Source organism: Oncorhynchus gorbuscha, unplaced genomic scaffold, assembly GCF_021184085.1.
Source record: "Oncorhynchus gorbuscha isolate QuinsamMale2020 ecotype Even-year unplaced genomic scaffold, OgorEven_v1.0 Un_scaffold_2037, whole genome shotgun sequence".
NCBI classification, from domain to species: domain Eukaryota; kingdom Metazoa; phylum Chordata; class Actinopteri; order Salmoniformes; family Salmonidae; genus Oncorhynchus; species Oncorhynchus gorbuscha.
In genome coordinates, this window is record NW_025746648.1 from 64,415 (window position 1) to 91,407 (window position 26,993).

The 26,993-nt window shown below is 42.9% G+C and overlaps 1 protein-coding gene across 1 annotated transcript; it reads left to right on the forward strand.

Annotated features, from left to right (window-relative positions):
- Positions 1 to 14,432: 14,432 nt before the first annotated feature.
- On the forward strand, positions 14,433 to 26,502 carry LOC124024849 (aminopeptidase Ey-like; the record flags this gene model as incomplete). Its single annotated transcript, XM_046338615.1, has 3 exons — positions 14,433 to 15,117; positions 21,603 to 21,745; positions 26,363 to 26,502. Coding segments are annotated over exons 1-3 (843 nt in total), but the record flags the coding sequence as incomplete, so codon positions are not given.
- Between the last annotated feature and the right edge of the window lie 491 nt (positions 26,503 to 26,993).

Below are 26,993 nucleotides of genomic sequence, written 5' to 3' on the forward strand. Positions count from 1 at the left end.
ATGTTCCTGCTCTTTACCTTCAGTTTCCAATCTCCACAATATGTTCCTGCTCTTTACCTTCAGTTTCTCCCCAATATGTTCCTGCTCTTTACCTTCAGTTTCTCCACAATATGTTCCTGCTCTTTACCTTCAGTTTCTCCACAATATGTTCCTGCTCTTTACCTTCAGTTTCTCCACAATATGTTCCTGCTCTTTACCTTCAGTTTCTCCACAATATGTTCCTGCTCTTTACCTTCAGTTTCCAATCTCCACAATATGTTCCTGCTCTTTACCTTCAGTTTCCAATCTCCACAATATGTTCCTGCTCTTTACCTTCAGTTTCCAATCTCCACAATATGTTCCTGCTCTTTACCTTCAGTTTCCAATCTCTCCAATATGTTCCTGCTCTTTACCTTCAGTTTCTCCACAATATGTTCCTGCTCTTTACCTTCAGTTTCTCCCCAATGTGTTCCTGCTCTTTACCTTCAGTTTCCAATCTCCACAATATGTTCCTGCTCTTTACCTTCAGTTTCCAATCTCTCCAATATGTTCCTGCTCTTTACCTTCAGTTTCTCCACAATATGTTCCTGCTCTTTACCTTCAGTTTCTCCACAATATGTTCCTGCTCTTTACCTTCAGTTTCCAATCTCCACAATATGTTCCTGCTCTTTACCTTCAGTTTCTCTCCAATATGTTCCTGCTCTTTACCTTCAGTTTCTCTCCAATAAGTTCCTGGTCTTTACCTTCAGTTTCTCTCCAATATGTTCCTGCTCTTTACCTTCAGTTTCCAATCTCCACAATATGTTCCTCCTCTTTACCTTCAGTTTCCAATCTCCACAATATGTTCCTGCTCTTTACCTTCAGTTTCTCCACAATGTGTTCCTGCTCTTTACCTTCAGTTTCTCCACAATATGTTCCTGCTCTTTACCTTCAGTTTCTCCACAATATGTTTCTGCTCTTTACCTTCAGTTTCCAATCTCCACAATATGTTCCTGCTCTTTACCTTCAGTTTCTCCACAATATGTTCCTGCTCTTTACCTTCAGTTTCTCTCCAATATGTTCCTGCTCTTTACCTTCAGTTTCTCCCCAATATGTTCCTGGTCTTTACCTTCAGTTTCTCTCCAATATGTTCCTGGTCTTTACCTTCAGTTTCTCTCCAATATGTTCCTGCTCTTTACCTTCAGTTTCCAATCTCCACAATATGTTCCTGCTCTTTACCTTCAGTTTCTCCCCAATATGTTCCTGCTCTTTACCTTCAGTTTCTCCACAATATGTTCCTGCTCTTTACCTTCAGTTTCTCCACAATATGTTCCTGCTCTTTACCTTCAGTTTCCAATCTCCACAATATGTTCCTGCTCTTTACCTTCAGTTTCCAATCTCCACAATATGTTCCTGCTCTTTACCTTCAGTTTCTCCCCAATATGTTCCTGCTCTTTACCTTCAGTTTCCAATACGTTCCTGCTCTTTACCTTCAGTTTCCAATCTCCACAATATGTTCCTGCTCTTTACCTTCAGTTTCCAATCTCCACAATATGTTCCTGCTCTTTACCTTCAGTTTCCAATCTCTCCAATATGTTCCTGCTCTTTACCTTCAGTTTCTCCACAATATGTTCCTGCTCTTTACCTTCAGTTTCTCCACAATATGTTCCTGCTCTTTACCTTCAGTTTCCAATCTCCACAATATGTTCCTGCTCTTTACCTTCAGTTTCTCTCCAATATGTTCCTGCTCTTTACCTTCAGTTTCTCTCCAATATGTTCCTGGTCTTTACCTTCAGTTTCTCTCCAATATGTTCCTGCTCTTTACCTTCAGTTTCCAATCTCCACAATATGTTCCTCCTCTTTACCTTCAGTTTCCAATCTCCACAATATGTTCCTGCTCTTTACCTTCAGTTTCCAATCTCCACAATGTGTTCCTGCTCTTTACCTTCAGTTTCTCCACAATGTGTTCCTGCTCTTTACCTTCAGTTTCTCCACAATATGTTCCTGCTCTTTACCTTCAGTTTCCAATACGTTCCTGCTCTTTACCTTCAGTTTCCAATCTCCACAATATGTTCCTGCTCTTTACCTTCAGTTTCCAATACGTTCCTGCTCTTTACCTTCAGTTTCCAATCTCCACAATATGTTCCTGCTCTTTACCTTCAGTTTCCAATCTCCACAATATGTTCCTGCTCTTTACCTTCAGTTTCCAATCTCTCCAATATGTTCCTGCTCTTTACCTTCAGTTTCTCCACAATATGTTCCTGCTCTTTACCTTCAGTTTCTCCACAATATGTTCCTGCTCTTTACCTTCAGTTTCTCCACAATATGTTCCTGCTCTTTACCTTCAGTTTCCAATCTCCACAATATGTTCCTGCTCTTTACCTTCAGTTTCCAAGCTCCACAATATGTTCCTGCTCTTTACCTTCAGTTTCCAATCTCTCAATATGTTCCTGCTCTTTACCTTCAGTTTCTCCCCAATATGTTCCTGCTCTTTACCTTCAGTTTCTCCACAATATGTTCCTGCTCTTTACCTTCAGTTTCCAATCTCTCCAATATGTTCCTGCTCTTTACCTTCAGTTTCTCCACAATATGATCCTGCTCTTTACCTTCAGTTTCTCCCCAATGTGTTCCTGCTCTTTACCTTCAGTTTCCAATCTCCACAATATGTTCCTGCTCTTTACCTTCAGTTTCCAATCTCCACAATATGTTCCTGGTCTTTACCTTCAGTTTCCAATCTCCACAATATGTTCCTGCTCTTTACCGTCAGTTTCCAATCTCCACAATATGTTCCTGGTCTTTACCTTCAGTTTCCAATCTCCACAATATGTTCCTGCTCTTTACCTTCAGTTTCTCCACAATATGTTCCTGCTCTTTACCTTCAGTTTCTCCCAATATGTTCCTGCTCTTTACCTTCAGTTTCTCCCCAATATGTTCCTGCTCTTTACCTTCAGTTTCCAATATGTTCCTGTTCTTTACCTTCAGTTTCCAATCTCCACAATATGTTCCTGCTCTTTACCTTCAGTTTCCAATCTCCACAATATGTTCCTGCTCTTTACCTTCAGTTTCCAATCTCTCCAATATGTTCCTGCTCTTTACCTTCAGTTTCTCCACAATATGTTCCTGCTCTTTACCTTCAGTTTCTCCACAATATGTTCCTGCTCTTTACCTTCAGTTTCCAATCTCCACAATATGTTCCTGCTCTTTACCTTCAGTTTCTCCACAATATGTTCCTGCTCTTTACCTTCAGTTTCTCCACAATATGTTCCTGCTCTTTACCTTCAGTTTCTCCACAATATGTTTCTGCTCTTTACCTTCAGTTTCCAATCTCCACAATATGTTCCTGCTCTTTACCTTCAGTTTCTCCACAATATGTTCCTGCTCTTTACCTTCAGTTTCTCTCCAATATGTTCCTGCTCTTTACCTTCAGTTTCTCCCCAATATGTTCCTGGTCTTTACCTTCAGTTTCTCTCCAATATGTTCCTGGTCTTTACCTTCAGTTTCTCTCCAATATGTTCCTGCTCTTTACCTTCAGTTTCCAATCTCCACAATATGTTCCTGCTCTTTACCTTCAGTTTCTCCCCAATATGTTCCTGCTCTTTACCTTCAGTTTCTCCACAATATGTTCCTGCTCTTTACCTTCAGTTTCTCCACAATATGTTCCTGCTCTTTACCTTCAGTTTCCAATCTCCACAATATGTTCCTGCTCTTTACCTTCAGTTTCCAATCTCCACAATATGTTCCTGCTCTTTACCTTCAGTTTCTCCCCAATATGTTCCTGCTCTTTACCTTCAGTTTCCAATACGTTCCTGCTCTTTACCTTCAGTTTCCAATCTCCACAATATGTTCCTGCTCTTTACCTTCAGTTTCCAATCTCCACAATATGTTCCTGCTCTTTACCTTCAGTTTCCAATCTCTCCAATATGTTCCTGCTCTTTACCTTCAGTTTCTCCACAATATGTTCCTGCTCTTTACCTTCAGTTTCTCCACAATATGTTCCTGCTCTTTACCTTCAGTTTCCAATCTCCACAATATGTTCCTGCTCTTTACCTTCAGTTTCTCTCCAATATGTTCCTGCTCTTTACCTTCAGTTTCTCTCCAATATGTTCCTGGTCTTTACCTTCAGTTTCTCTCCAATATGTTCCTGCTCTTTACCTTCAGTTTCCAATCTCCACAATATGTTCCTCCTCTTTACCTTCAGTTTCCAATCTCCACAATATGTTCCTGCTCTTTACCTTCAGTTTCCAATCTCCACAATGTGTTCCTGCTCTTTACCTTCAGTTTCTCCACAATGTGTTCCTGCTCTTTACCTTCAGTTTCTCCACAATATGTTCCTGCTCTTTACCTTCAGTTTCCAATACGTTCCTGCTCTTTACCTTCAGTTTCCAATCTCCACAATATGTTCCTGCTCTTTACCTTCAGTTTCCAATACGTTCCTGCTCTTTACCTTCAGTTTCCAATCTCCACAATATGTTCCTGCTCTTTACCTTCAGTTTCCAATCTCCACAATATGTTCCTGCTCTTTACCTTCAGTTTCCAATCTCTCCAATATGTTCCTGCTCTTTACCTTCAGTTTCTCCACAATATGTTCCTGCTCTTTACCTTCAGTTTCTCCACAATATGTTCCTGCTCTTTACCTTCAGTTTCTCCACAATATGTTCCTGCTCTTTACCTTCAGTTTCCAATCTCCACAATATGTTCCTGCTCTTTACCTTCAGTTTCCAAGCTCCACAATATGTTCCTGCTCTTTACCTTCAGTTTCCAATCTCTCCAATATGTTCCTGCTCTTTACCTTCAGTTTCTCCCCAATATGTTCCTGCTCTTTACCTTCAGTTTCTCCACAATATGTTCCTGCTCTTTACCTTCAGTTTCCAATCTCTCCAATATGTTCCTGCTCTTTACCTTCAGTTTCTCCACAATATGATCCTGCTCTTTACCTTCAGTTTCTCCCCAATGTGTTCCTGCTCTTTACCTTCAGTTTCCAATCTCCACAATATGTTCCTGCTCTTTACCTTCAGTTTCCAATCTCCACAATATGTTCCTGGTCTTTACCTTCAGTTTCCAATCTCCACAATATGTTCCTGCTCTTTACCGTCAGTTTCCAATCTCCACAATATGTTCCTGGTCTTTACCTTCAGTTTCCAATCTCCACAATATGTTCCTGCTCTTTACCTTCAGTTTCTCCACAATATGTTCCTGCTCTTTACCTTCAGTTTCTCCCAATATGTTCCTGCTCTTTACCTTCAGTTTCTCCCCAATATGTTCCTGCTCTTTACCTTCAGTTTCCAATACGTTCCTGTTCTTTACCTTCAGTTTCCAATCTCCACAATATGTTCCTGCTCTTTACCTTCAGTTTCCAATCTCCACAATATGTTCCTGCTCTTTACCTTCAGTTTCCAATCTCTCCAATATGTTCCTGCTCTTTACCTTCAGTTTCTCCACAATATGTTCCTGCTCTTTACCTTCAGTTTCTCCACAATATGTTCCTGCTCTTTACCTTCAGTTTCCAATCTCCACAATATGTTCCTGCTCTTTACCTTCAGTTTCTCCACAATATGTTCCTGCTCTTTACCTTCAGTTTCTCTCCAATATGTTCCTGCTCTTTACCTTCAGTTTCTCCCCAATATGTTCCTGGTCTTTACCTTCAGTTTCTCTCCAATATGTTCCTGCTCTTTACCTTCAGTTTCTCCCCAATATGTTCCTGGTCTTTACCTTCAGTTTCTCTCCAATATGTTCCTGGTCTTTACCTTCAGTTTCTCTCCAATATGTTCCTGCTCTTTACCTTCAGTTTCCAATCTCCACAATATGTTCCTGCTCTTTACCTTCAGTTTCTCCACAATATGTTCCTGCTCTTTACCTTCAGTTTCTCCCCAATATGTTCCTGCTCTTTACCTTCAGTTTCTCCACAATATGTTCCTGCTCTTTACCTTCAGTTTCCAATCTCCACAATATGTTCCTGCTCTTTACCTTCAGTTTCTCCACAATATGTTACTGCTCTTTACCTTCAGTTTCTCCCCAATATGTTCCTGCTCTTTACCTTCAGTTTCTCCACAATATGTTCCTGCTCTTTACCTTCAGTTTCTCCACAATATGTTCCTGCTCTTTACCTTCAGTTTCCAATCTCCACAATATGTTCCTGCTCTTTACCTTCAGTTTCTCCCCAATATGTTCCTGCTCTTTACCTTCAGTTTCCAATACGTTCCTGCTCTTTACCTTCAGTTTCCAATCTCCACAATATGTTCCTCCTCTTTACCTTCAGTTTCCAATCTCCACAATATGTTCCTGCTCTTTACCTTCAGTTTCCAATCTCCCCAATGTGTTCCTGCTCTTTACCTTCAGTTTCTCCACAATGTGTTCCTGCTCTTTACCTTCAGTTTCTCCACAATATGTTCCTGCTCTTTACCTTCAGTTTCCAATACGTTCCTGCTCTTTACCTTCAGTTTCCAATCTCCACAATATGTTCCTGCTCTTTACCTTCAGTTTCCAATACGTTCCTGCTCTTTACCTTCAGTTTCCAATCTCCATAATATGTTCCTGCTCTTTACCTTCAGTTTCCAATCTCCACAATATGTTCCTGCTCTTTACCTTCAGTTTCCAATCTCCCCAATATGTTCCTGCTCTTTACCTTCAGTTTCTCTCCAATATGTTCCTGCTCTTTACCTTCAGTTTCTCTCCAATATGTTCCTGCTCTTTACCTTCAGTTTCTCCACAATATGTTCCTGCTCTTTACCTTCAGTTTCTCCACAATATGTTCCTGCTCTTTACCTTCAGTTTCCAATCTCCACAATATGTTCCTGCTCTTTACCTTCAGTTTCCAAGCTCCACAATATGTTCCTGCTCTTTACCTTCAGTTTCTCTCCAATATGTTCCTGCTCTTTACCTTCAGTTTCTCCCCAATATGTTCCTGCTCTTTACCTTCAGTTTCTCCCCAATGTGTTCCTGCTCTTTACCTTCAGTTTCCAATCTCTCCAATATGTTCCTGCTCTTTACCTTCAGTTTCTCCACAATATGTTCCTGCTCTTTACCTTCAGTTTCTCCCCAATGTGTTCCTGCTCTTTACCTTCAGTTTCCAATCTCTCCAATATGTTCCTGCTCTTTACCTTCAGTTTCTCCACAATATGTTCCTGCTCTTTACCTTCAGTTTCCAATCTCCACAATATGTTCCTGCTCTTTACCTTCAGTTTCTCCACAATATGTTCCTGCTCTTTACCTTCAGTTTCTCCACAATATGTTCCTGCTCTTTACCTTCAGTTTCCAATCTCCACAATATGTTCCTGCTCTTTACCTTCAGTTTCTCTCCAATATGTTCCTGCTCGTTACCTTCAGTTTCCAATCTCCACAATATGTTCCTGCTCTTTACCTTCAGTTTCCAATCTCCACAATATGTTCCTGCTCTTTACCTTCAGTTTCTCTCCAATATGTTCCCGCTCTTTACCTTCCGTTTCCAATACGTTCCTGCTCTTTACCTTCAGTTTCCAATCTCCACAATATGTTCCTGCTCTTTACCTTCAGTTTCCAATCTCTCCAATATGTTCCTGCTCTTTACCTTCAGTTTCCAATCTCCACAATATGTTCCTGCTCTTTACCTTCTGTTTCTCTCCAATATGTTCCTGCTCTTTACCTTCAGTTTCCAATCTCCACAATATGTTCCTGCTCTTTACCTTCAGTTTCCAACACGTTCCTGCTCTTTACCTTCAGTTTCCAATCTCCACAATATGTTCCTGCTCTTTACCTTCAGTTTCTCCCCAATGTGTTCCTGCTCTTTACCTTCAGTTTCCAATCTCCACAATATGTTCCTGCTCTTTACCTTCAGTTTCTCCCCAATGTGTTCCTGCTCTTTACCTTCAGTTTCCAATCTCCACAATATGTTCCTGCTCTTTACCTTCAGTTTCTCCACAATATGTTCCTGCTCTTTACCTTCAGTTTCTCCACAATATGTTCCTGCTCTTTACCTTCAGTTTCCAATATGTTCCTGCTCTTTACCTTCAGTTTCCAATATGTTCCTGCTCTTTACCTTCAGTTTCCAATATGTTCCTGCTCTTTACCTTCAGTTTCTCCACAATATGTTCCTGCTCTTTACCTTCAGTTTCTCCACAATATGTTCCTGCTCTTTACCTTCAGTTTCCAATACGTTCCTGCTCTTTACCTTCAGTTTCCAATCTCCACAATATGTTCCTGCTCTTTACCTTCAGTTTCTCCCCAATGTGTTCCTGCTCTTTACCTTCAGTTTCAAATCTCCACAATATGTTCCTGCTCTTTACCTTCAGTTTCCAATCTCTCCAATATGTTCCTGCTCTTTACCTTCAGTTTCTCCACAATATGTTCCTGCTCTTTACCTTCAGTTTCTCCACAATATGTTCCTGCTCTTTACCTTCAGTTTCTCCACAATATGTTCCTGCTCTTTACCTTCAGTTTCTCCACAATATGTTCCTGCTCTTTACCTTCAGTTTCCAATCTCCACAATATGTTCCTGCTCTTTACCTTCAGTTTCCAAGCTCCACAATATGTTCCTGCTCTTTACCTTCAGTTTCTCTCCAATATGTTCCTGCTCTTTACCTTCAGTTTCTCCCCAATATGTTCCTGCTCTTTACCTTCAGTTTCTCCCCAATGTGTTCCTGCTCTTTACCTTCAGTTTCCAATCTCTCCAATATGTTCCTGCTCTTTACCTTCAGTTTCTCCACAATATGTTCCTGCTCTTTACCTTCAGTTTCTCCCCAATGTGTTCCTGCTCTTTACCTTCAGTTTCCAATCTCTCCAATATGTTCCTGCTCTTTACCTTCAGTTTCTCCACAATATGTTCCTGCTCTTTACCTTCAGTTTCCAATCTCCACAATATGTTCCTGCTCTTTACCTTCAGTTTCTCCACAATATGTTCCTGCTCTTTACCTTCAGTTTCTCCACAATATGTTCCTGCTCTTTACCTTCAGTTTCCAATCTCCACAATATGTTCCTGCTCTTTACCTTCAGTTTCTCTCCAATATGTTCCTGCTCGTTACCTTCAGTTTCCAATCTCCACAATATGTTCCTGCTCTTTACCTTCAGTTTCCAATCTCCACAATATGTTCCTGCTCTTTACCTTCAGTTTCTCTCCAATATGTTCCCGCTCTTTACCTTCAGTTTCCAATACGTTCCTGCTCTTTACCTTCAGTTTCCAATCTCCACAATATGTTCCTGCTCTTTACCTTCAGTTTCCAATCTCTCCAATATGTTCCTGCTCTTTACCTTCAGTTTCCAATCTCCACAATATGTTCCTGCTCTTTACCTTCAGTTTCTCTCCAATATGTTCCTGCTCTTTACCTTCAGTTTCCAATCTCCACAATATGTTCCTGCTCTTTACCTTCAGTTTCCAATACGTTCCTGCTCTTTACCTTCAGTTTCCAATCTCCACAATATGTTCCTGCTCTTTACCTTCAGTTTCTCCCCAATGTGTTCCTGCTCTTTACCTTCAGTTTCCAATCTCCACAATATGTTCCTGCTCTTTACCTTCAGTTTCTCCCCAATGTGTTCCTGCTCTTTACCTTCAGTTTCCAATCTCCACAATATGTTCCTGCTCTTTACCTTCAGTTTCTCCACAATATGTTCCTGCTCTTTACCTTCAGTTTCTCCACAATATGTTCCTGCTCTTTACCTTCAGTTTCCAATATGTTCCTGCTCTTTACCTTCAGTTTCCAATATGTTCCTGCTCTTTACCTTCAGTTTCCAATATGTTCCTGCTCTTTACCTTCAGTTTCTCCACAATATGTTCCTGCTCTTTACCTTCAGTTTCTCCACAATATGTTCCTGCTCTTTACCTTCAGTTTCCAATACGTTCCTGCTCTTTACCTTCAGTTTCCAATCTCCACAATATGTTCCTGCTCTTTACCTTCAGTTTCTCCCCAATGTGTTCCTGCTCTTTACCTTCAGTTTCAAATCTCCACAATATGTTCCTGCTCTTTACCTTCAGTTTCCAATCTCTCCAATATGTTCCTGCTCTTTACCTTCAGTTTCTCCACAATATGTTCCTGCTCTTTACCTTCAGTTTCTCCACAATATGTTCCTGCTCTTTACCTTCAGTTTCTCCACAATATGTTCCTGCTCTTTACCTTCAGTTTCTCTCCAATATGTTCCTGCTCTTTACCTTCAGTTTCTCCACAATATGTTCCTGCTCTTTACCTTCAGTTTCTCCACAATATGTTCCTGCTCTTTACCTTCAGTTTCTCCACAATATGTTCCTGCTCTTTACCTTCAGTTTCTCCCCAATATGTTCCTGCTCTTTACCTTCAGTTTCCAATCTCCACAATATGTTCCTGCTCTTTACCTTCAGTTTCTCCACAATATGTTCCTGCTCTTTACCTTCAGTTTCTCCCCAATATGTTCCTGCTCTTTACCTTCAGTTTCTCCCCAATGTGTTCCTGCTCTTTACCTTCAGTTTCCAATCTCCACAATATGTTCCTGCTCTTTACCTTCAGTTTCCAATCTCCACAATATGTTCCTGCTCTTTACCTTCAGTTTCTCCCCAATGTGTTCCTGCTCTTTACCTTCAGTTTCCAATCTCCACAATATGTTCCTGCTCTTTACCTTCAGTTTCCAATCTCCACAATATGTTCCTGCTCTTTACCTTCAGTTTCTCCACAATATGTTCCTGCTCTTTACCTTCAGTTTCTCCCCAATGTGTTCCTGCTCTTTACCTTCAGTTTCCAATACGTTCCTGCTCTTTACCTTCAGTTTCCAATCTCCACAATATGTTCCTGCTCTTTACCTTCAGTTTCTCCCCAATGTGTTCCTGCTCTTTACCTTCAGTTTCCAATCTCCACAATATGTTCCTGCTCTTTACCTTCAGTTTCCAATCTCCACAATATGTTCCTGCTCTTTACCTTCAGTTTCCAATCTCCACAATATGTTCCTGCTCTTTACCTTCAGTTTCTCCACAATATGTTCCTGCTCTTTACCTTCAGTTTCTCCACAATATGTTCCTGCTCTTTACCTTCAGTTTCTCCACAATATGTTCCTGCTCTTTACCTTCAGTTTCTCCACAATATGTTCCTGCTCTTTACCTTCAGTTTCTCTCCAATATGTTCCTGCTCTTTACCTTCAGTTTCTCCACAATATGTTCCTGCTCTTTACCTTCAGTTTCTCCACAATATGTTCCTGCTCTTTACCTTCAGTTTCTCTCCAATATGTTCCTGCTCTTTACCTTCAGTTTCTCCCCAATATGTTCCTGCTCTTTACCTTCAGTTTCCAATCTCCACAATATGTTCCTGCTCTTTACCTTCAGTTTCTCCACAATATGTTCCTGCTCTTTACCTTCAGTTTCTCCACAATATGTTCCTGCTCTTTACCTTCAGTTTCTCCCCAATGTGTTCCTGCTCTTTACCTTCAGTTTCTCCACAATATGTTCCTGCTCTTTACCTTCAGTTTCTCCACAATATGTTCCTGCTCTTTACCTTCAGTTTCTCCCCAATATGTTCCTGCTCTTTACCTTCAGTTTCTCCACAATATGTTCCTGCTCTTTACCTTCAGTTTCTCCACAATATGTTCCTGCTCTTTACCTTCAGTTTCCAATCTCCACAATATGTTCCTGCTCTTTACCTTCAGTTTCCAATACGTTCCTGCTCTTTACCTTCAGTTTCCAATCTCCACAATATGTTCCTGCTCTTTACCTTCAGTTTCCAATCTCCACAATATGTTCCTGCTCTTTACCTTCAGTTTCCAATCTCCACAATATGTTCCTGCTCTTTACCTTCAGTTTCCAATCTCCTCAATATGTTCCTGCTCTTTACCTTCAGTTTCCAATCTCCACAATATGTTCCTGCTCTTTACCTTCAGTTTCCAATCTCCACAATATGTTCCTGCTCTTTACCTTCAGTTTCCAATCTCCTCAATATGTTCCTGCTCTTTACCTTCAGTTTCCAATCTCCACAATATGTTCCTGCTCTTTACCTTCAGTTTCTCCCCAATATGTTCCTGTTCTTTACCTTCAGTTTCTCCACAATATGTTCCTGCTCTTTACCTTCAGTTTCCAATCTCCACAATATGTTCCTGCTCTTTACCTTCAGTTTCCAATCTCCACAATATGTTCCTGCTCTTTACCTTCAGTTTCCAATCTCCACAATATGTTCCTGCTCTTTACCTTCAGTTTCCAATCTCCTCAATATGTTCCTGCTCTTTACCTTCAGTTTCCAATCTCCACAATATGTTCCTGCTCTTTACCTTCAGTTTCCAATCTCCACAATATGTTCCTGCTCTTTACCTTCAGTTTCCAATCTCCTCAATATGTTCCTGCTCTTTACCTTCAGTTTCCAATTGTCCACAATATGTTCCTGCTCTTTACCTTCAGTTTCTCCCCAATATGTTCCTGCTCTTTACCTTCAGTTTCTCCACAATATGTTCCTGCTCTTTACCTTCAGTTTCCAATCTCCACAATATGTTCCTGCTCTTTACCTTCAGTTTCCAATCTCCACAATATGTTCCTGCTCTTTACCTTCAGTTTCTCCCCAATATGTTCCTGCTCTTTACCTTCAGTTTCTCCACAATATGTTCCTGCTCTTTACCTTCAGTTTCTCCCCAATATGTTCCTGCTCTTTACCTTCAGTTTCTCCACAATATGTTCCTGCTCTTTACCTTCAGTTTCCAATCTCCACAATATGTTCCTGCTCTTTACCTTCAGTTTCCAATCTCCACAATATGTTCCTGCTCTTTACCTTCAGTTTCTCCACAATATGTTCCTGCTCTTTACCTTTTCTCCAGTTCCTCTCTTTACAGTTTCAATATGTTCCTGCTCTTTACCTTCAGTTTCTCCACAATATGTTCCTGCTCTTTACCTTCAGTTTCCAATCTCCACAATATGTTCCTGCTCTTTACCTTCAGTTTCTCTCCACAATATGTTCCTGCTCTTTACCTTCAGTTTCTCCACAATATGTTCCTGCTCTTTACCTTCAGTTTCTCCACAATATGTTCCTGCTCTTTACCTTCAGTTTCCAATCTCCACAATATGTTCCTGCTCTTTACCTTCAGTTTCTCCACAATATGTTCCTGCTCTTTACCTTCAGTTTCTCCCCAATATGTTCCTGCTCTTTACCTTCAGTTTCTCCACAATATGTTCCTGCTCTTTACCTTCAGTTTCTCCACAATATGTTCCTGCTCTTTACCTTCAGTTTCCAATCTCCACAATATGTTCCTGCTCTTTACCTTCAGTTTCTCCCCAATATGTTCCTGCTCTTTACCTTCAGTTTCTCCCCAATGTGTTCCTGCTCTTTACCTTCAGTTTCTCTCCAATATGTTCCTGCTCTTTACCTTCAGTTTCTCCACAATATGTTCCTGCTCTTTACCTTCAGTTGGTTATTGGAAATCTGACACAGTTTCCTTCTTTACAGAAGGATGCACTGGATTTCTATAAAAAAAGGACAATATCTCAGTAACTACGGTCAAAATAGAAAATGACTCCTTTTCATTCAATTATATATATATTTTTTAGAACGTGTTGCAGTTGTTATTGTGACTGACCAGCTCGATTTGGACTGATGTAGCAAGCAAATAGTGTTTTTACATCCGATAAAAGTAGAGATTCAGAACTACTGGTATATCATACACTACAGAGGAACAATGAGAAAGTAATTCTGCTTTGAAAGTTGATAAACTTGAAAACTCACTTTTGAGGAAATGGCTCTTGAATGATTTTGGTACACCTACTGGAAAGCTCTTCTTGGTCTACACCCATTCAGCGTCGTTCCCACCCTCTTAAGCCCCACCCACCTCTTCAAGGATTCACATGTCGTGTACTAAACAACCAAAGATTTCAAGACTAATGGTTGGTTTATATTACGATCTATCGACAGTTATCCAATGAAATCCTGAATATTCTATAAACACCAGGGAGGGAGGGGCAGTTCCCCTTGCTGTCCTGTAGGAAACACCAGGGAGGGGTGGTTCCCCTTTCAGCCCCGTAGGAAACACCAGGGATGGAGGGGCGGTTCCCCTTGCTGCCCCGTAGGAAACACCAGGGAGGGAGGGGCAGTTCCCCTTGCTGCCCTGTAGGAAACACCAGGGAGGGAGGGGCGGTTCCCCTTTCAGCCCCGTAGGAAACACCAGGGAGGGAGGGGCGGTTCACCTTGCTGCCCTGTAGGAAACACCAGGGAGGGAGGGGCGGTTCCCCTTTCAGCCCCGTAGGAAACACCAGGGAGGGAGGGGCGGTTCCCCTTTCAGCCCCGTAGGAAACACCAGGGAGGGAGGGTGAGACGGTTCCCCTTCCACTTTATACAGGGAAAGATTTCAACACTTTATACAGGGAAAGATCTTCCATCCAGAAACAGGAAGGAAGGATAAAGTACAACAGCTTGTCAGCAATCTGTTATCCACACATCTTTATGACTATTGATTAGAACTCTCAGGTTGGCTGGGGGATCAACTATTAATTAACCCAGCTGATTGGAACTCTCAGGTTGTCCCGGGCTGGGGGATCAACTATTAACCAGGCGTATTGTGGGAGTTCCTCAGAGTGCATAAATAAGAAGCACATTCCCCTCTGGGTCCATCTAGGCCCCCCTCTCTCTTTCTGCCTTTCTGTCTATCTGTCAGTCAGTCATTACACTACCCTCAGATAGACAGATATCAGTCTGTTACAGACATGGGGAAAGGGTTCTTCATCAGCAAGACTTTGGGGATAGTTGGTGTGATCGTGGGGACTGGAGTGGTGGCCACCATCATCGCCCTGTCAGTGGTCTATAGCCAGGAGAAGGCCAAGATCCATGAGGCAGTGAATCCCCCCACTACTCCCTCCACTCCCTGGGAACACTACAGACTGCCTGACTCCCTGTCTCCTGTCTCCTACAACATCACCCTCTGGCCTCGACTGGTTGTCAACGCCTCTACTGGCCTCTTCATCTTCACAGGACAGTCAGCTGTGGTGTTCCAGTGTAAGAAGGACACAGATCTGATCCTCATCCACTCTAACAAGCTGAACCTGACTCTGCTCAGCCTGATTAGCCGGGATGGAGCTACTGCTCCCACCATAAAGAAAAACTGGCTGGAGGTTCCTACTCAGTTCTTAGTGATCCAGCTGAATAGTAATCTGATGGCAGGGAGACAGTATGAGCTGTACACAGAGTTTATAGGAGAACTGGCTGATGACCTGGGAGGCTTCTACAGGAGTGAATATACAGAGGGGACCAGTCCCCCGGTGAGAAAGTAAGCAAAACATTAATCATCATTTTCATGTTTAAAAACAGTGTTAGATGTTGCCTAACACTGTACAGTTGGTTGCAAGATCGAATCTCCGAGGTAAAAATCTGACTTAAGTTAAATAAAGGTAAAATAAATAAACCTATTCTATTAAATTTGACTGAAATCAAATAACATCTTTGACAGATCAATGTCATTTGTTTAACTGAATGAAGCTTCTAAATTGCGTTAATCACCTCATGCGTATCCACATTGAATAGTGTCAGGGTAGTGCAGTGGCGGCAGATTATTAGAAGAGTTGGAGGCTGATTGGGGCCGTGGCTTTCAGGTTGTTATTAGAAGAGTTGGAGGCTGATTGGAGCCGTGGCTTTCAGGTTGTTATTAGAAGAGTTGGAGGCTGATTGGGGCCGTGGCTTTCAGGTTGTTATTAGAAGAGTTGGAGGCTGATTGGGGCCGTGGCTTTCAGGTTGTTATTAGAAGAGTTGGAGGCTGATTGGAGCCGTGGATTTCAGGTTGTTATTAGAAGAGTTGGAGGCTGATTGGAGCCGTGGCTTTCAGGTTGTTATTAGAAGAGTTGGAGGCTGATTGGAGCCGTGGCTTTCAGGTTGTTATTAGAAGAGTTGGAGGCTGATTGGGGCCGTGGCTTTCAGGTTGTTATTAGAAGAGTTGGAGGCTGATTGGGGCCGTGGCTTTCAGGTTGTTATTAGAAGAGTTGGAGGCTGATTGGGGCCGTGGCTTTCAGGTTGTTATTAGAAGAGTTGGAGGCTGATTGGAGCCGTGGCTTTCAGGTTGTTATTAGAGAAGAGTTGGAGGCTGATTGGAGCCGTGGCTTTCAGGTTGTTATTAGAAGAGTTGGAGGCTGATTGGGGCCGTGGCTTTCAGGTTGTTATTAGAAGAGTTGGAGGCTGATTGGGGCCGTGGCTTTCAGGTTGTTATTAGAAGAGTTGGAGGCTGATTGGGGCCGTGGCTTTCAGGTTGTTATTAGAAGAGTTGGAGGCTGATTGGGGCCGTGGCTTTCAGGTTGTTATTAGAAGAGTTGGAGGCTGATTGGGGCCGTGGCTTTCAGGTTGTTATTAGAAGAGTTGGAGGCTGATTGGGGCCGTGGCTTTCAGGTTGTTATTAGAAGAGTTGGAGGCTGATTGGAGCCGTGGATTTCAGGTTGTTATTAGAAGAGTTGGAGGCTGATTGGAGCCGTGGCTTTCAGGTTGTTATTAGAAGAGTTGGAGGCTGATTGGGGCTGTGGCTTTCAGGTTGTTATTAGAAGAGTTGGAGGCTGATTGGAGCTGTGGCTTTCAGGTTGTTATTAGAAGAGTTGGAGGCTGATTGGAGCTGTGGCTTTCAGGTTGTTATTAGAAGAGTTGGAGGCTGATTGGGGCTGTGGCTTTCAGGTTGTTATTAGAAGAGTTGGAGGCTGATTGGGGCCGTGGCTTTCAGGTTGTTATTAGAAGAGTTGGAGGCTGATTGGAGCCGTGGCTTTCAGGTTGTTATTAGAAGAGTTGGAGGCTGATTGGAGCCGTGGATTTCAGGTTGTTATTAGAAGAGTTGGAGGCTGATTGGGGCCGTGGCTTTCAGGTTGTTATTAGAAGAGTTGGAGGCTGATTGGGGCCGTGGCTTTCAGGTTGTTATTAGAAGAGTTGGAGGCTGATTGGGGCCGTGGCTTTCAGGTTGTTATTAGAAGAGTTGGAGGCTGATTGGGGCCGTGGCTTTCAGGTTGTTATTAGAAGAGTTGGAGGCTGATTGGGGCCGTGGCTTTCAGGTTGTTATTAGAAGAGTTGGAGGCTGATTGGGGCCGTGGCTTTCAGGTTGTTATTAGAAGAGTTGGAGGCTGATTGGGGCCGTGGCTTTCAGGTTGTTATTAGAAGAGTTGGAGGCTGATTGGGGCCGTGGCTTTCAGGTTGTTATTAGAAGAGTTGGAGGCTGATTGGGGCCGTGGCTTTCAGGTTGTTATTAGAAGAGTTGGAGGCTGATTGGAGCCGTGGATTTCAGGTTGTTATTAGAAGAGTTGGAGGCTGATTGGAGCCGTGGCTTTCAGGTTGTTATTAGAAGAGTTGGAGGCTGATTGGGGCTGTGGCTTTCAGGTTGTTATTAGAAGAGTTGGAGGCTGATTGGAGCTGTGGCTTTCAGGTTGTTATTAGAAGAGTTGGAGGCTGATTGGGGCCGTGGCTTTCAGGTTGTTATTAGAAGAGTTGGAGGCTGATTGGGGCTGTGGCTTTCAGGTTGTTATTAGAAGAGTTGGAGGCTGATTGGAGCTGTGGCTTTCAGGTTGTTATTAGAAGAGTTGGAGGCTGATTGGGGCCGTGGCTTTCAGGTTGTTATTAGAAGAGTTGGAGGCTGATTGGGGCCGTGGCTTTCAGGTTGATATTTTTGCACAGCCATCAGAATGAATGTCATTCCAATTCATCTTATTAATTGACATAATCTCCGACACAGCCATAATCTGTAATGATACATAAAATACACTGTGAAAACATGACTGATATGTTTTCTGTTGTTCATCTGAACTGCTGTTATTGATTGGTAAAGCTTTGGGTTGTTTGAACAACCTATTCAATTTGTCTGAAGTCAAACAATGAATTTGGGAGATCATTGGTGTGTAAGGGGTGCGTAACTGGTGGCAGGGAAGTCAAACGCAGGAGAGCAGAACTTGGTGAATAGCCAGAGCAGTTTAATATATACAACTAACGGCATATAAAACAACAAACACATGGGTACAAAACCTGTAGTGCACCAGTAACACATAATACATGGGTACATAACCAGTAACACATAACACATGGGTACAAAACCAGTAACATATAACACATGGGTACATAACCAGTAACATATAACACATGGGTACAAAACCAGTAACACATAACACATGGGTACATAACCAGTAACACATAACACATGGGTACAAAACCAGTAACATATAACACATGGGTACATAACCAGTAACATATAACACATGGGTACAAAACCAGTAACACATAACACATGGGTACATAACCAGTAACACATAACACATGGGTACATAACCAGTAACACATAACACATGGGTACAAAACCTGTAGCACCAGTAACACATAACACATGGGTACAAAACCAGTAACACATAACACATGGGTACATAACCAGTAACACATAACACATGGGTACAAAACCAGTAACACATAACACATGGGTACATAACCAGTAACACATAACACATGGGTACAAAACCAGTAACATATAACACATGGGTACAAAACCAGTAACATATAACACATGGGTACAAAACCAGTAACATATAACACATGGGTACAAAACCAGTAACACATAACACATGGGTACATAACCAGTAACACATAACACATGGGTACAAAACCTGTAGCACCAGTAACACATGGGTACAAAACCTGTAGCACCAGTAACACATAACACATGGGTACAAAACCAGTAACACATAACACATGGGTACAAAACCAGTAACATATAACACATGGGTACAAAACCAGTTACACATAACACATGGGTACAAAACCAGTAACACATAACACATGGGTACAAAACCCGTAACACATAACACACGGGTACAAAACCAGTAACACATAACACATGGGTACAAAACCAGTAACACATAACACATGGGTACAAAACCAGTAACACATAACACACGGGTACAAAACCAGTAACACATAGCACATGGGTACAAAACCAGTAACACATAACACATGGGTACAAAACCAGTAACACATAACACACGGGTACAAAACCAGTAACACATAACACACGGGTACAAAACCAGTAACACATAACACATGGGTACAAAACCTGTAGCACCAGTAACACATAACACATGGGTACAAAACCAGTAACACATAACACATGGGTACAAAACCAGTAACACATAACACATGGGTACAAAACCAGTTACACATAACACATGGGTACAAAACCTGTAGCGCACCAGTAACACATAACACATGGGTACAAAACCAGTAACACATAACACATGGGTACATAACCAGTAACACATAACACATGGGTACAAAACCAGTAACACATAACACATGGGTACAAAACCAGTAACACATAACACATGGGTACATAACCAGTAACACATAACACATGGGTACAAAACCAGTAACACATAGCATATGGGTACAAAACCTGTAGTGCACCAGTAACACATAACACATGGGTACAAAACCCGTAACACATAGCACAAGTACTTACAAAATAAACCATTCCCGACACGGACATGAGGGAAAATATACAACATGTTATTAGGGAATTGAAACCAGGTGAGTGTGAAAACAAGACAAAACAAATGGAAGATGAAAAATGGATCGGCGATGGCTAGAAGACCGGTGACGTCGACCGCCGAACACCGCCCGAACAAGGAGAGGAACCGACTTCGGAAGAAGTCGTGACATTGTGCTTTTTAGAACTGATTGAAAGTTCTACATTTCTTTCAACCCATCATGCACCTTGCCAACCGTCAGAGTGGATGTCATTCAAGTGAAACGCTTCTTGTACACTGCCTGCACTGAATCTGTAATGATACTTAGAAACCTGGTTAAGGCTTCCCTTGTTAAGATGTCTCTTATTATTATTATTATTATTATTATATTATATTATATTATGTCTCCATTTGGCTACAATGGTTTGAATCCCCGAGCCGATTAGGTGATAAATCTGCCGATGTGTCCCTGAGAAACCTGGTTAAGGCTTCCCTTGTTAAGATGTCTCCATTTGGCTACAATGGTTTGAATCCCCGAGCCGATTAGGTGATAAATCTGCCGATGTGTCCCTGAGAAACCTGGTTAAGATGTCTCCATTTGGCTACAATGGTTTGAATCCCCCTACCTGAGACCCACTCCAATTTGCTTACCGATTAGGTGATAAATCTGCCACACTGATGCGTCCCTGAGAAAGGCCCTTAAAATGATCCGCCCTTTTCTTGCTATTTTTGCTTAAAATTACATACCCAAATGTAACTGCATTTAGCTCAGGCCCTGAAGCATATCATTGGTACCATTTGAAAGGAAACACTTTGAAGTTTGTGGAAATGTGGAAGGAATGTTGGAGAATATAACACAATAGATCTGGTAGAAGATAATACAAAGATAAAACCAACCGTTCTTTTGTATTTTTTGTACCATCATCTTTGAAATGCAAAAGAAAGGCCATAATGTATTATTCCATCCCAGGTGCAATTTACATGTTGGCCACTAGATGGCAGCAGTGTATGTGCAAGGTTTATACTGATCCGTTTGTTTCAAATGTGCCTAATTAGTTTATTAATAACTTTTCATGTTCAAAACTCTGCACTCTTCTCAAACAATAGCATGGTATTCTTTCACTGTAATAGTTACAGTACATTGGACACTGCCATTTTATTTAATGTTATTGAACCAGTGTTTTATTTAATGTTATTGAACCAGTGTATTATTTAATGTTATTGAACCAGTGTGTTATTTAATCTTATTGAACCAGTGTATTATGTAATGTTATTGAACCAGTGTATTATGTAATGTTATTGAACCAGTGTATTATTTAATGTTATTGAACCAGTGTATTATGTAATGTTATTGAACCAGTGTATTATTTAATGTTATTGAACCAGTGTGTTATTTAATCTTATTGAACCAGTGCGTTATTTAATCTTATTGAACCAGTGTAATTTGTCGAGGAATTGATTGAACTGCTTGTACCACAATGGACAGGTAAAAACCAAGGTTACACATCAACTCTGAACAAGATGGAAGAAATAGGTGCATTTACATGAAGTAATATTTCATACTCAACTGAACTTTGGCCTTTACAGGGACTTGAGTCAATGACTTTTAATCACTTGAAGTCATTTGTTGACGTTGATCCAATGATTAATTGAACCCTGTAATACAGAGTGTTGATTCATTGGTTGCACCTTCACTGGGGAGAACAGGCTCGTTCTAATGACTGGAACGGAATAGGTGGAACGGTAACAAATACATCAAGCAGGTGTGTGATGCCATTCCATTTGCTCCGTTCCGGACATTATGATGAGCCATCCCCTCTCAGCAGCCTCCTGTTGTATACAATGGGAGCTGTTCAATATGTCAGAGCTTTAGACTTATAGTCCTTGAACTAAGACACACGGTATCTGTACCTTTCAATGTGAACTTCAAACCGCTTCAATTGCTAATAAAATTGCACAAGCATTTCGCTAAACTCGCAATAACATCTGTTGAACCATGTGACCAATAAAAGTTGATTTGATAAGAGTCTTATCTGACAGCAGCTACAATATGAATGTATTGACCCTGCTCTCAGAGTCACTATGTCTAACTGTAACAGTCTTGTGGTACAGCAGTAATAACAAGCACAACATATTTCAATAATAGATAATAGATAAAAGACAATAGATAATAGATAATAGCTACAATATGCAGTATGATTGTGTGTCACCTACAGTCACCATGTTTAAACTGTAACAGTTTAGTCTTCAGTACTATAGTAATACCAGTTGCTGTGTGTGTTGGTAGAGTTGTAGCAACCACTCAGATGCAGCCTGTGGACGCCAGGAAAGCCTTCCCCTGCTTTGATGAACCTGCCATGAAGGCCGTGTTCCACATGACCCTCCTCCACGCACACGGAACAGTGGCTCTGGCCAATGGCATGAATCTAGGTAAACATGGAACCCTGATCTCTGGCCAATGGCATGCATCTAGGTAAGCATGGAACCCTGGCTCTGGCCAATTGCATGCATCTAGGTAAGCATGGAACCCTGGCTCTGGCCAATGGCATGAATCTAGGTAAACATGGTACCCTGATCTCTGTCCAATGGCATGAATCTAGGTAAGCATGGAACCCTGGCTCTGGCCAATGGCATGAATCTATGTAAGCATGGAACCCTGATCTCTGGCCAATGGCATTAATCTAGGTAAGCATGGAACCCTGATCTCTGTCCAATGGCATTAATCTAGGTAAGCATGGAACCCTGGCTCTGGCCAATGGCATGAATCTAGGTAAGCATGGAACCCTGATCTCTGGCCAATGGCATGAATCTAGGTAAGCGTGGAACCCTGATCTCTGGCCAATGGCATGAATCTCGGTAAGCATGGAACCCTGGCCAATGGCATGAATCTAGGTAAGCATGGAACCCTGATTTCTGGCCAATGGCATTTACATTTTACATTTACATTTACGTCATTTAGCAGACGCTCTTATCCAGAGCGATTTACAAATTGGTGCATTCACCTTATGACATCCAGTGGAACAGCCACTTTACAATAGTGCATCTAAATATTTTAAGGGGGGGGGGGGTGAGAAGGATTACTTTATCCTATCCTAGGTATTCCTTAAAGAGGTGGGGTTTCAGGTGTCTCCGGAAGGTGGTGATTGACTCCGCTGTCCTGGCGTCGTGAGGGAGTTTGTTCCACCATTGGGGAGCCAGAGCAGCGAACAGTTTTGACTGGGCTGAGCGGGAACTGTACTTCCTCAGTGGTAGGGAGGCGAGCAGGCCAGAGGTGGATGAACGTAGTGCCCTTATTTGGGTGTAGGGCCTGATCAGAGCCTGGAGGTACTGAGGTGCCGTTCCCCTCACAGCTCCGTAGGCAAGCACCATGGTCTTGTAGCGGATGCGAGCTTCAACTGGAAGCCAGTGGAGAGAGCGGAGGAGCGGGGTGATGTGAGAGAACTTGGGAAGGTTGAACACTAGACGGGCTGCGGCGTTCTGGATGAGTTGTAGGGGTTTAATGGCACAGGCAGGGAGCCCAGCCAACAGCGAGTTGCAGTAATCCAGACGGGAGATGACAAGTGCCTGGATTAGGACCTGCGCCGCTTCCTGTGTGAGGCAGGGTCGTACTCTGCGGATGTTGTAGAGCATGAACCTACAGGAACGGGCCACCGCCTTGATGTTAGTTGAGAACGACAGGGTGTTGTCCAGGATCACGCCAAGGTTCTTAGCACTCTGGGAGGAGGACACAATGGAGTTGTCAACCGTGATGGCGAGATCATGGAACGGGCAGTCCTTCCCGGGAGGAAGAGCAGCTCCGTCTTGCCGAAGTTCAGCTTGAGGTGGTGATCCGTCATCCACACTGATATGTCTGCCAGACATGCAGAGATGCGATTCGCCACCTGGTCATCAGAAGGGGAAAGGAGAAGATTAATTGTGTGTCGTCTGCATAGCAATGATAGGAGAGACCATGTGAGGTTATGACAGAGCCAAGTGACTTGGTGTATAGCGAGAATAGGAGAGGGCCTAGAACAGAGCCCTGGGGGACACCAGTAGTGAGAGCGCGTGGTGAGGAGACAGATTCTCGCCACGTCACCTGGTAGGAGCAAATACAGAAAGAGGGAGAGCTCGTGGGAGGAAACAGCAAAGACAGAAAGAGGGAGAGCTAGTGGGAGGATACAGCAAGGAGAGAAAGAGGGCATGAATCTAGGTAAGCGTGGAACCCTGATCTCTGGCCAATGGCATGAATCTAGGTAAACATGGAACCCTGGCCAATGGCATGAATCTAGGTAAGCATGGAACCCTGATTTCTGGCCAATGGCATGAATCTAGGTAAGCGTGGAACCCTGATCTCTGGCCAATGGCATGCATCTAGGTAAGCATGGAACCCTGGCTCTGGCCAATTGCATGCATCTAGGTAAGCATGGAACCCTGGCTCTGGCCAATGGCATGAATCTAGGTAAACATGGTACCCTGATCTCTGTCCAATGGCATGAATCTAGGTAAGCATGGAACCCTGGCTCTGGCCAATGGCATGAATCTAGGTAAGCATGGAACCCTGATCTCTGGCCAATGGCATTAATCTAGGTAAGCATGGAACCCTGATCTCTGTCCAATGGCATTAATCTAGGTAAGCATGGAACCCTGGCTCTGGCCAATGGCATGAATCTAGGTAAGCATGGAACCCTGATCTCTGGCCAATGGCATGAATCTAGGTAAGCATGGAACCCTGATCTCTGGCCAATGGCATGAATCTAGGTAAGCATGGAACCCTGGCCAATGGCATGAATCTAGGTAAGCATGGAACCCTGATTTCTGGCCAATGGCATTATCTAGGTAAACATGGAATCCTGATCTCTGGCCAATGGCATGAATCTAGGTAAGCATGGTACCCTGATCTCTGGCCAATGGTATGCATCTAGGTAAGCATGGAATCCTGATTCTGGCCAATGGCATGAATCTAGGTAAACATGGTACCCTGGCTCTGGCCAATGGCATGCATCTAGGTAAGCATGGAATCCTGATTCTGGCCAATGGCATGAATCTAGGTAAACATGGTATCCTGATTCTGGCCAATGGCATGCATCTAGGTAAACATGGTACCCTGATCTCTGGCCAATGGCATGAATCTAGGTAAGCATGGAATCCTGATTCTGGCCAATGGCATGAATCTAGGTAAGCATGGTACCCTGATCTCTGGCCAATGGCATGAATCTAGGTAAGCATGGAATCCTGATTCTGGCCAATGGTATGAATCTAGGTAAGCATGGAATCCTGATTCTGGCCAATGGCATGAATCTAGGTAAGCATGGTACCCTGATCTCTGGCCAATGGTATGAATCTAGGTAAACATGGTACCCTGATCTCTGGCCAATGGTATGAATCTAGGTAAGCATGGTACCCTGATCTCTGGCCAATGGTATGCATCTAGGTAAGCATGGTACCCTGATCTCTGGCCAATGGTATGAATCTAGGTAAGCATGGTACCCTGATCTCTGGCCAATGGTATGAATCTAGGTAAACATGGTACCCTGATCTCTGGCCAATGGTATGAATCTAGGTAAGCATGGTACCCTGATCTCTGGCCAATGGTATGAATCTAGGTAAACATGGAACCCTGATCTCTGGCCAATGGTATGAATCTATGTATGTGTGTTGACGGCTGCTTCTAAGTCCAAGGGGGATGGGATCTGTGATCTGTGATCTGTTTCCTAAATTATAGTTAGAGAGTTTAATGCTACAATCTGCTTAAATTGACCTCTCGCGCGCCTGAGAGAACAAGTTCTGCCAAACTCTCAAGAACTGTGAAGAAAAAACTAGCATTTAATTTTTTGGGGGGGAACATTTTCAGAGTAAGCTGCTACACTCTGATATGAGATAAATCATACAAATCTCCTTTATAGCCGTATCCATTGCTGTACTCGATTGATTATATACCAACTTCTGCAACCTTATATAAGTCTATGGTAGAACCTCAGAGTGTTGATGTTGTCACGGTAGGGATCTGAACTCCTGTTGCTGGGGAAACCAACGTGTTGTCACGGTAGGGATCTGAACTCCTGTTGCTGGGGAAACCAACGTGTTGTCACGGTAGGGATCTGAACTCCTGTTGCTGGGGAAACCAACGTGTTGTCACGGTAGGGATCTGAACTCCTGTTGCTGGGGAAACCAACGTGTTGTCACGGTAGGGATCTGAACTCCTGTTGCTGGGGAAACCAACGTGTTTTCACGGTAGGGATCTGAACTCCTGTTGCTGGGGAAACCAACGTGTTGTCACGGTAGGGATCTGAACTCCTGTTGCTGGGGAAACCAACGTGTTGTCACGGTAGGAATCTGAACTCCTGTTGCTGGGGAAACTAACATGTTGTCACGGTAGGGATCTGAACTCCTGTTGCTGGGGAAACCAACGTGTTTTCACAGTAGGTGTCTGAACTCCTGTTGCTGGGGAAACCAACGTGTTGTCACGGTAGGAATCTGAACTCCTGTTGCTGGGGAAACTATCATGTTGTCACGGTAGGGATCTGAACTCCTGTTGCTGGGGAAACCAACGTGTTTTCACGGTAGGTGTCTGAACTCCTGTTGCTGGGGAAACCAACGTGTTGTCACGGTAGGGATCTGAACTCCTGTTGCTGGGGAAACCAACATGTTGTCACGGTAGGGATCTGAACTCCTGTTGCTGGGGAAACCAACGTGTTGTCACGGTAGGGATCTGAACTCCTGTTGCTGGGGAAACCAACGTGTTGTCACGGTAGGTGTCTGAACTCCTGTTGCTGGGAAACCAATATGTTGTCACGGTAGGGGTCTGAACTCCTGTTGCTGGGGAAACCAACGTGTTGTCACGGTAGGGATCTGATCTCCTGTTGCTGGGGAAACCAATGTGTTTTCACGGTAGGGATCTGAACTCCTGTTGCTGGGGAAACCAATATGTTGTCACGGTAGGGATCTGAACTCCTGTTGCTGGGGAAACCAACATGTTGTCACGGTAGGGATCTGAACTCCTGTTGCTGGGGAAACCAATGTGTTGTCTCTGCTACGCTCACTAACCTGTATCACTCTCTGCACCTGTAGCCTCAGTCAATGTCACTGTCAACGGCCAGGCTGTTACTCGGACCAGCTTCCAACCCACACCCCTCATGTCAACCTACCTACTCGCCTTTGTCGTCAGTGAGTTCGGTTTCATCCAGTCACCAGAAGGGGAAAAAGTTTTGGTACATATTTTTATTTTATTAATCTGCTCTTGTTCTTATTTGTCTGCGTTAGCTGCTCTGGGATTAAGTTTCCCCTAGGTACAGATCTATGATCAGTTTCCCTCCCCCAAACCTTACTTCAGTTATCCCAGAACTAAAATGTTGCATAATTTGGTCAGGTGTCTATGTAGTCTGTTCACGAGAGATTACCCAAATCCTAACCTTAAAGGGATACTGCTCTTGGAAAGTAGATTAAGGGCCTCATTGCCAAACTGATCCCAGATCAGCGTCTCTAGGGGCAACTTCAGTATACTCTGACTCCAGGATGAGGGAGACATTATTGGTTTGTTTCTCTGTGATGCCCTCTGTCGGTCTCTACAGGTCAGTACAGATAGTAAAGATCAGGGGCCTCATTTATAAAACGGACCGGATCAATTCTGATCTTAGGTATGACTGACTCAGAAAACCACATATAAGTAGTTATTATAAAACCTTACTTTGGGGTTGAAATG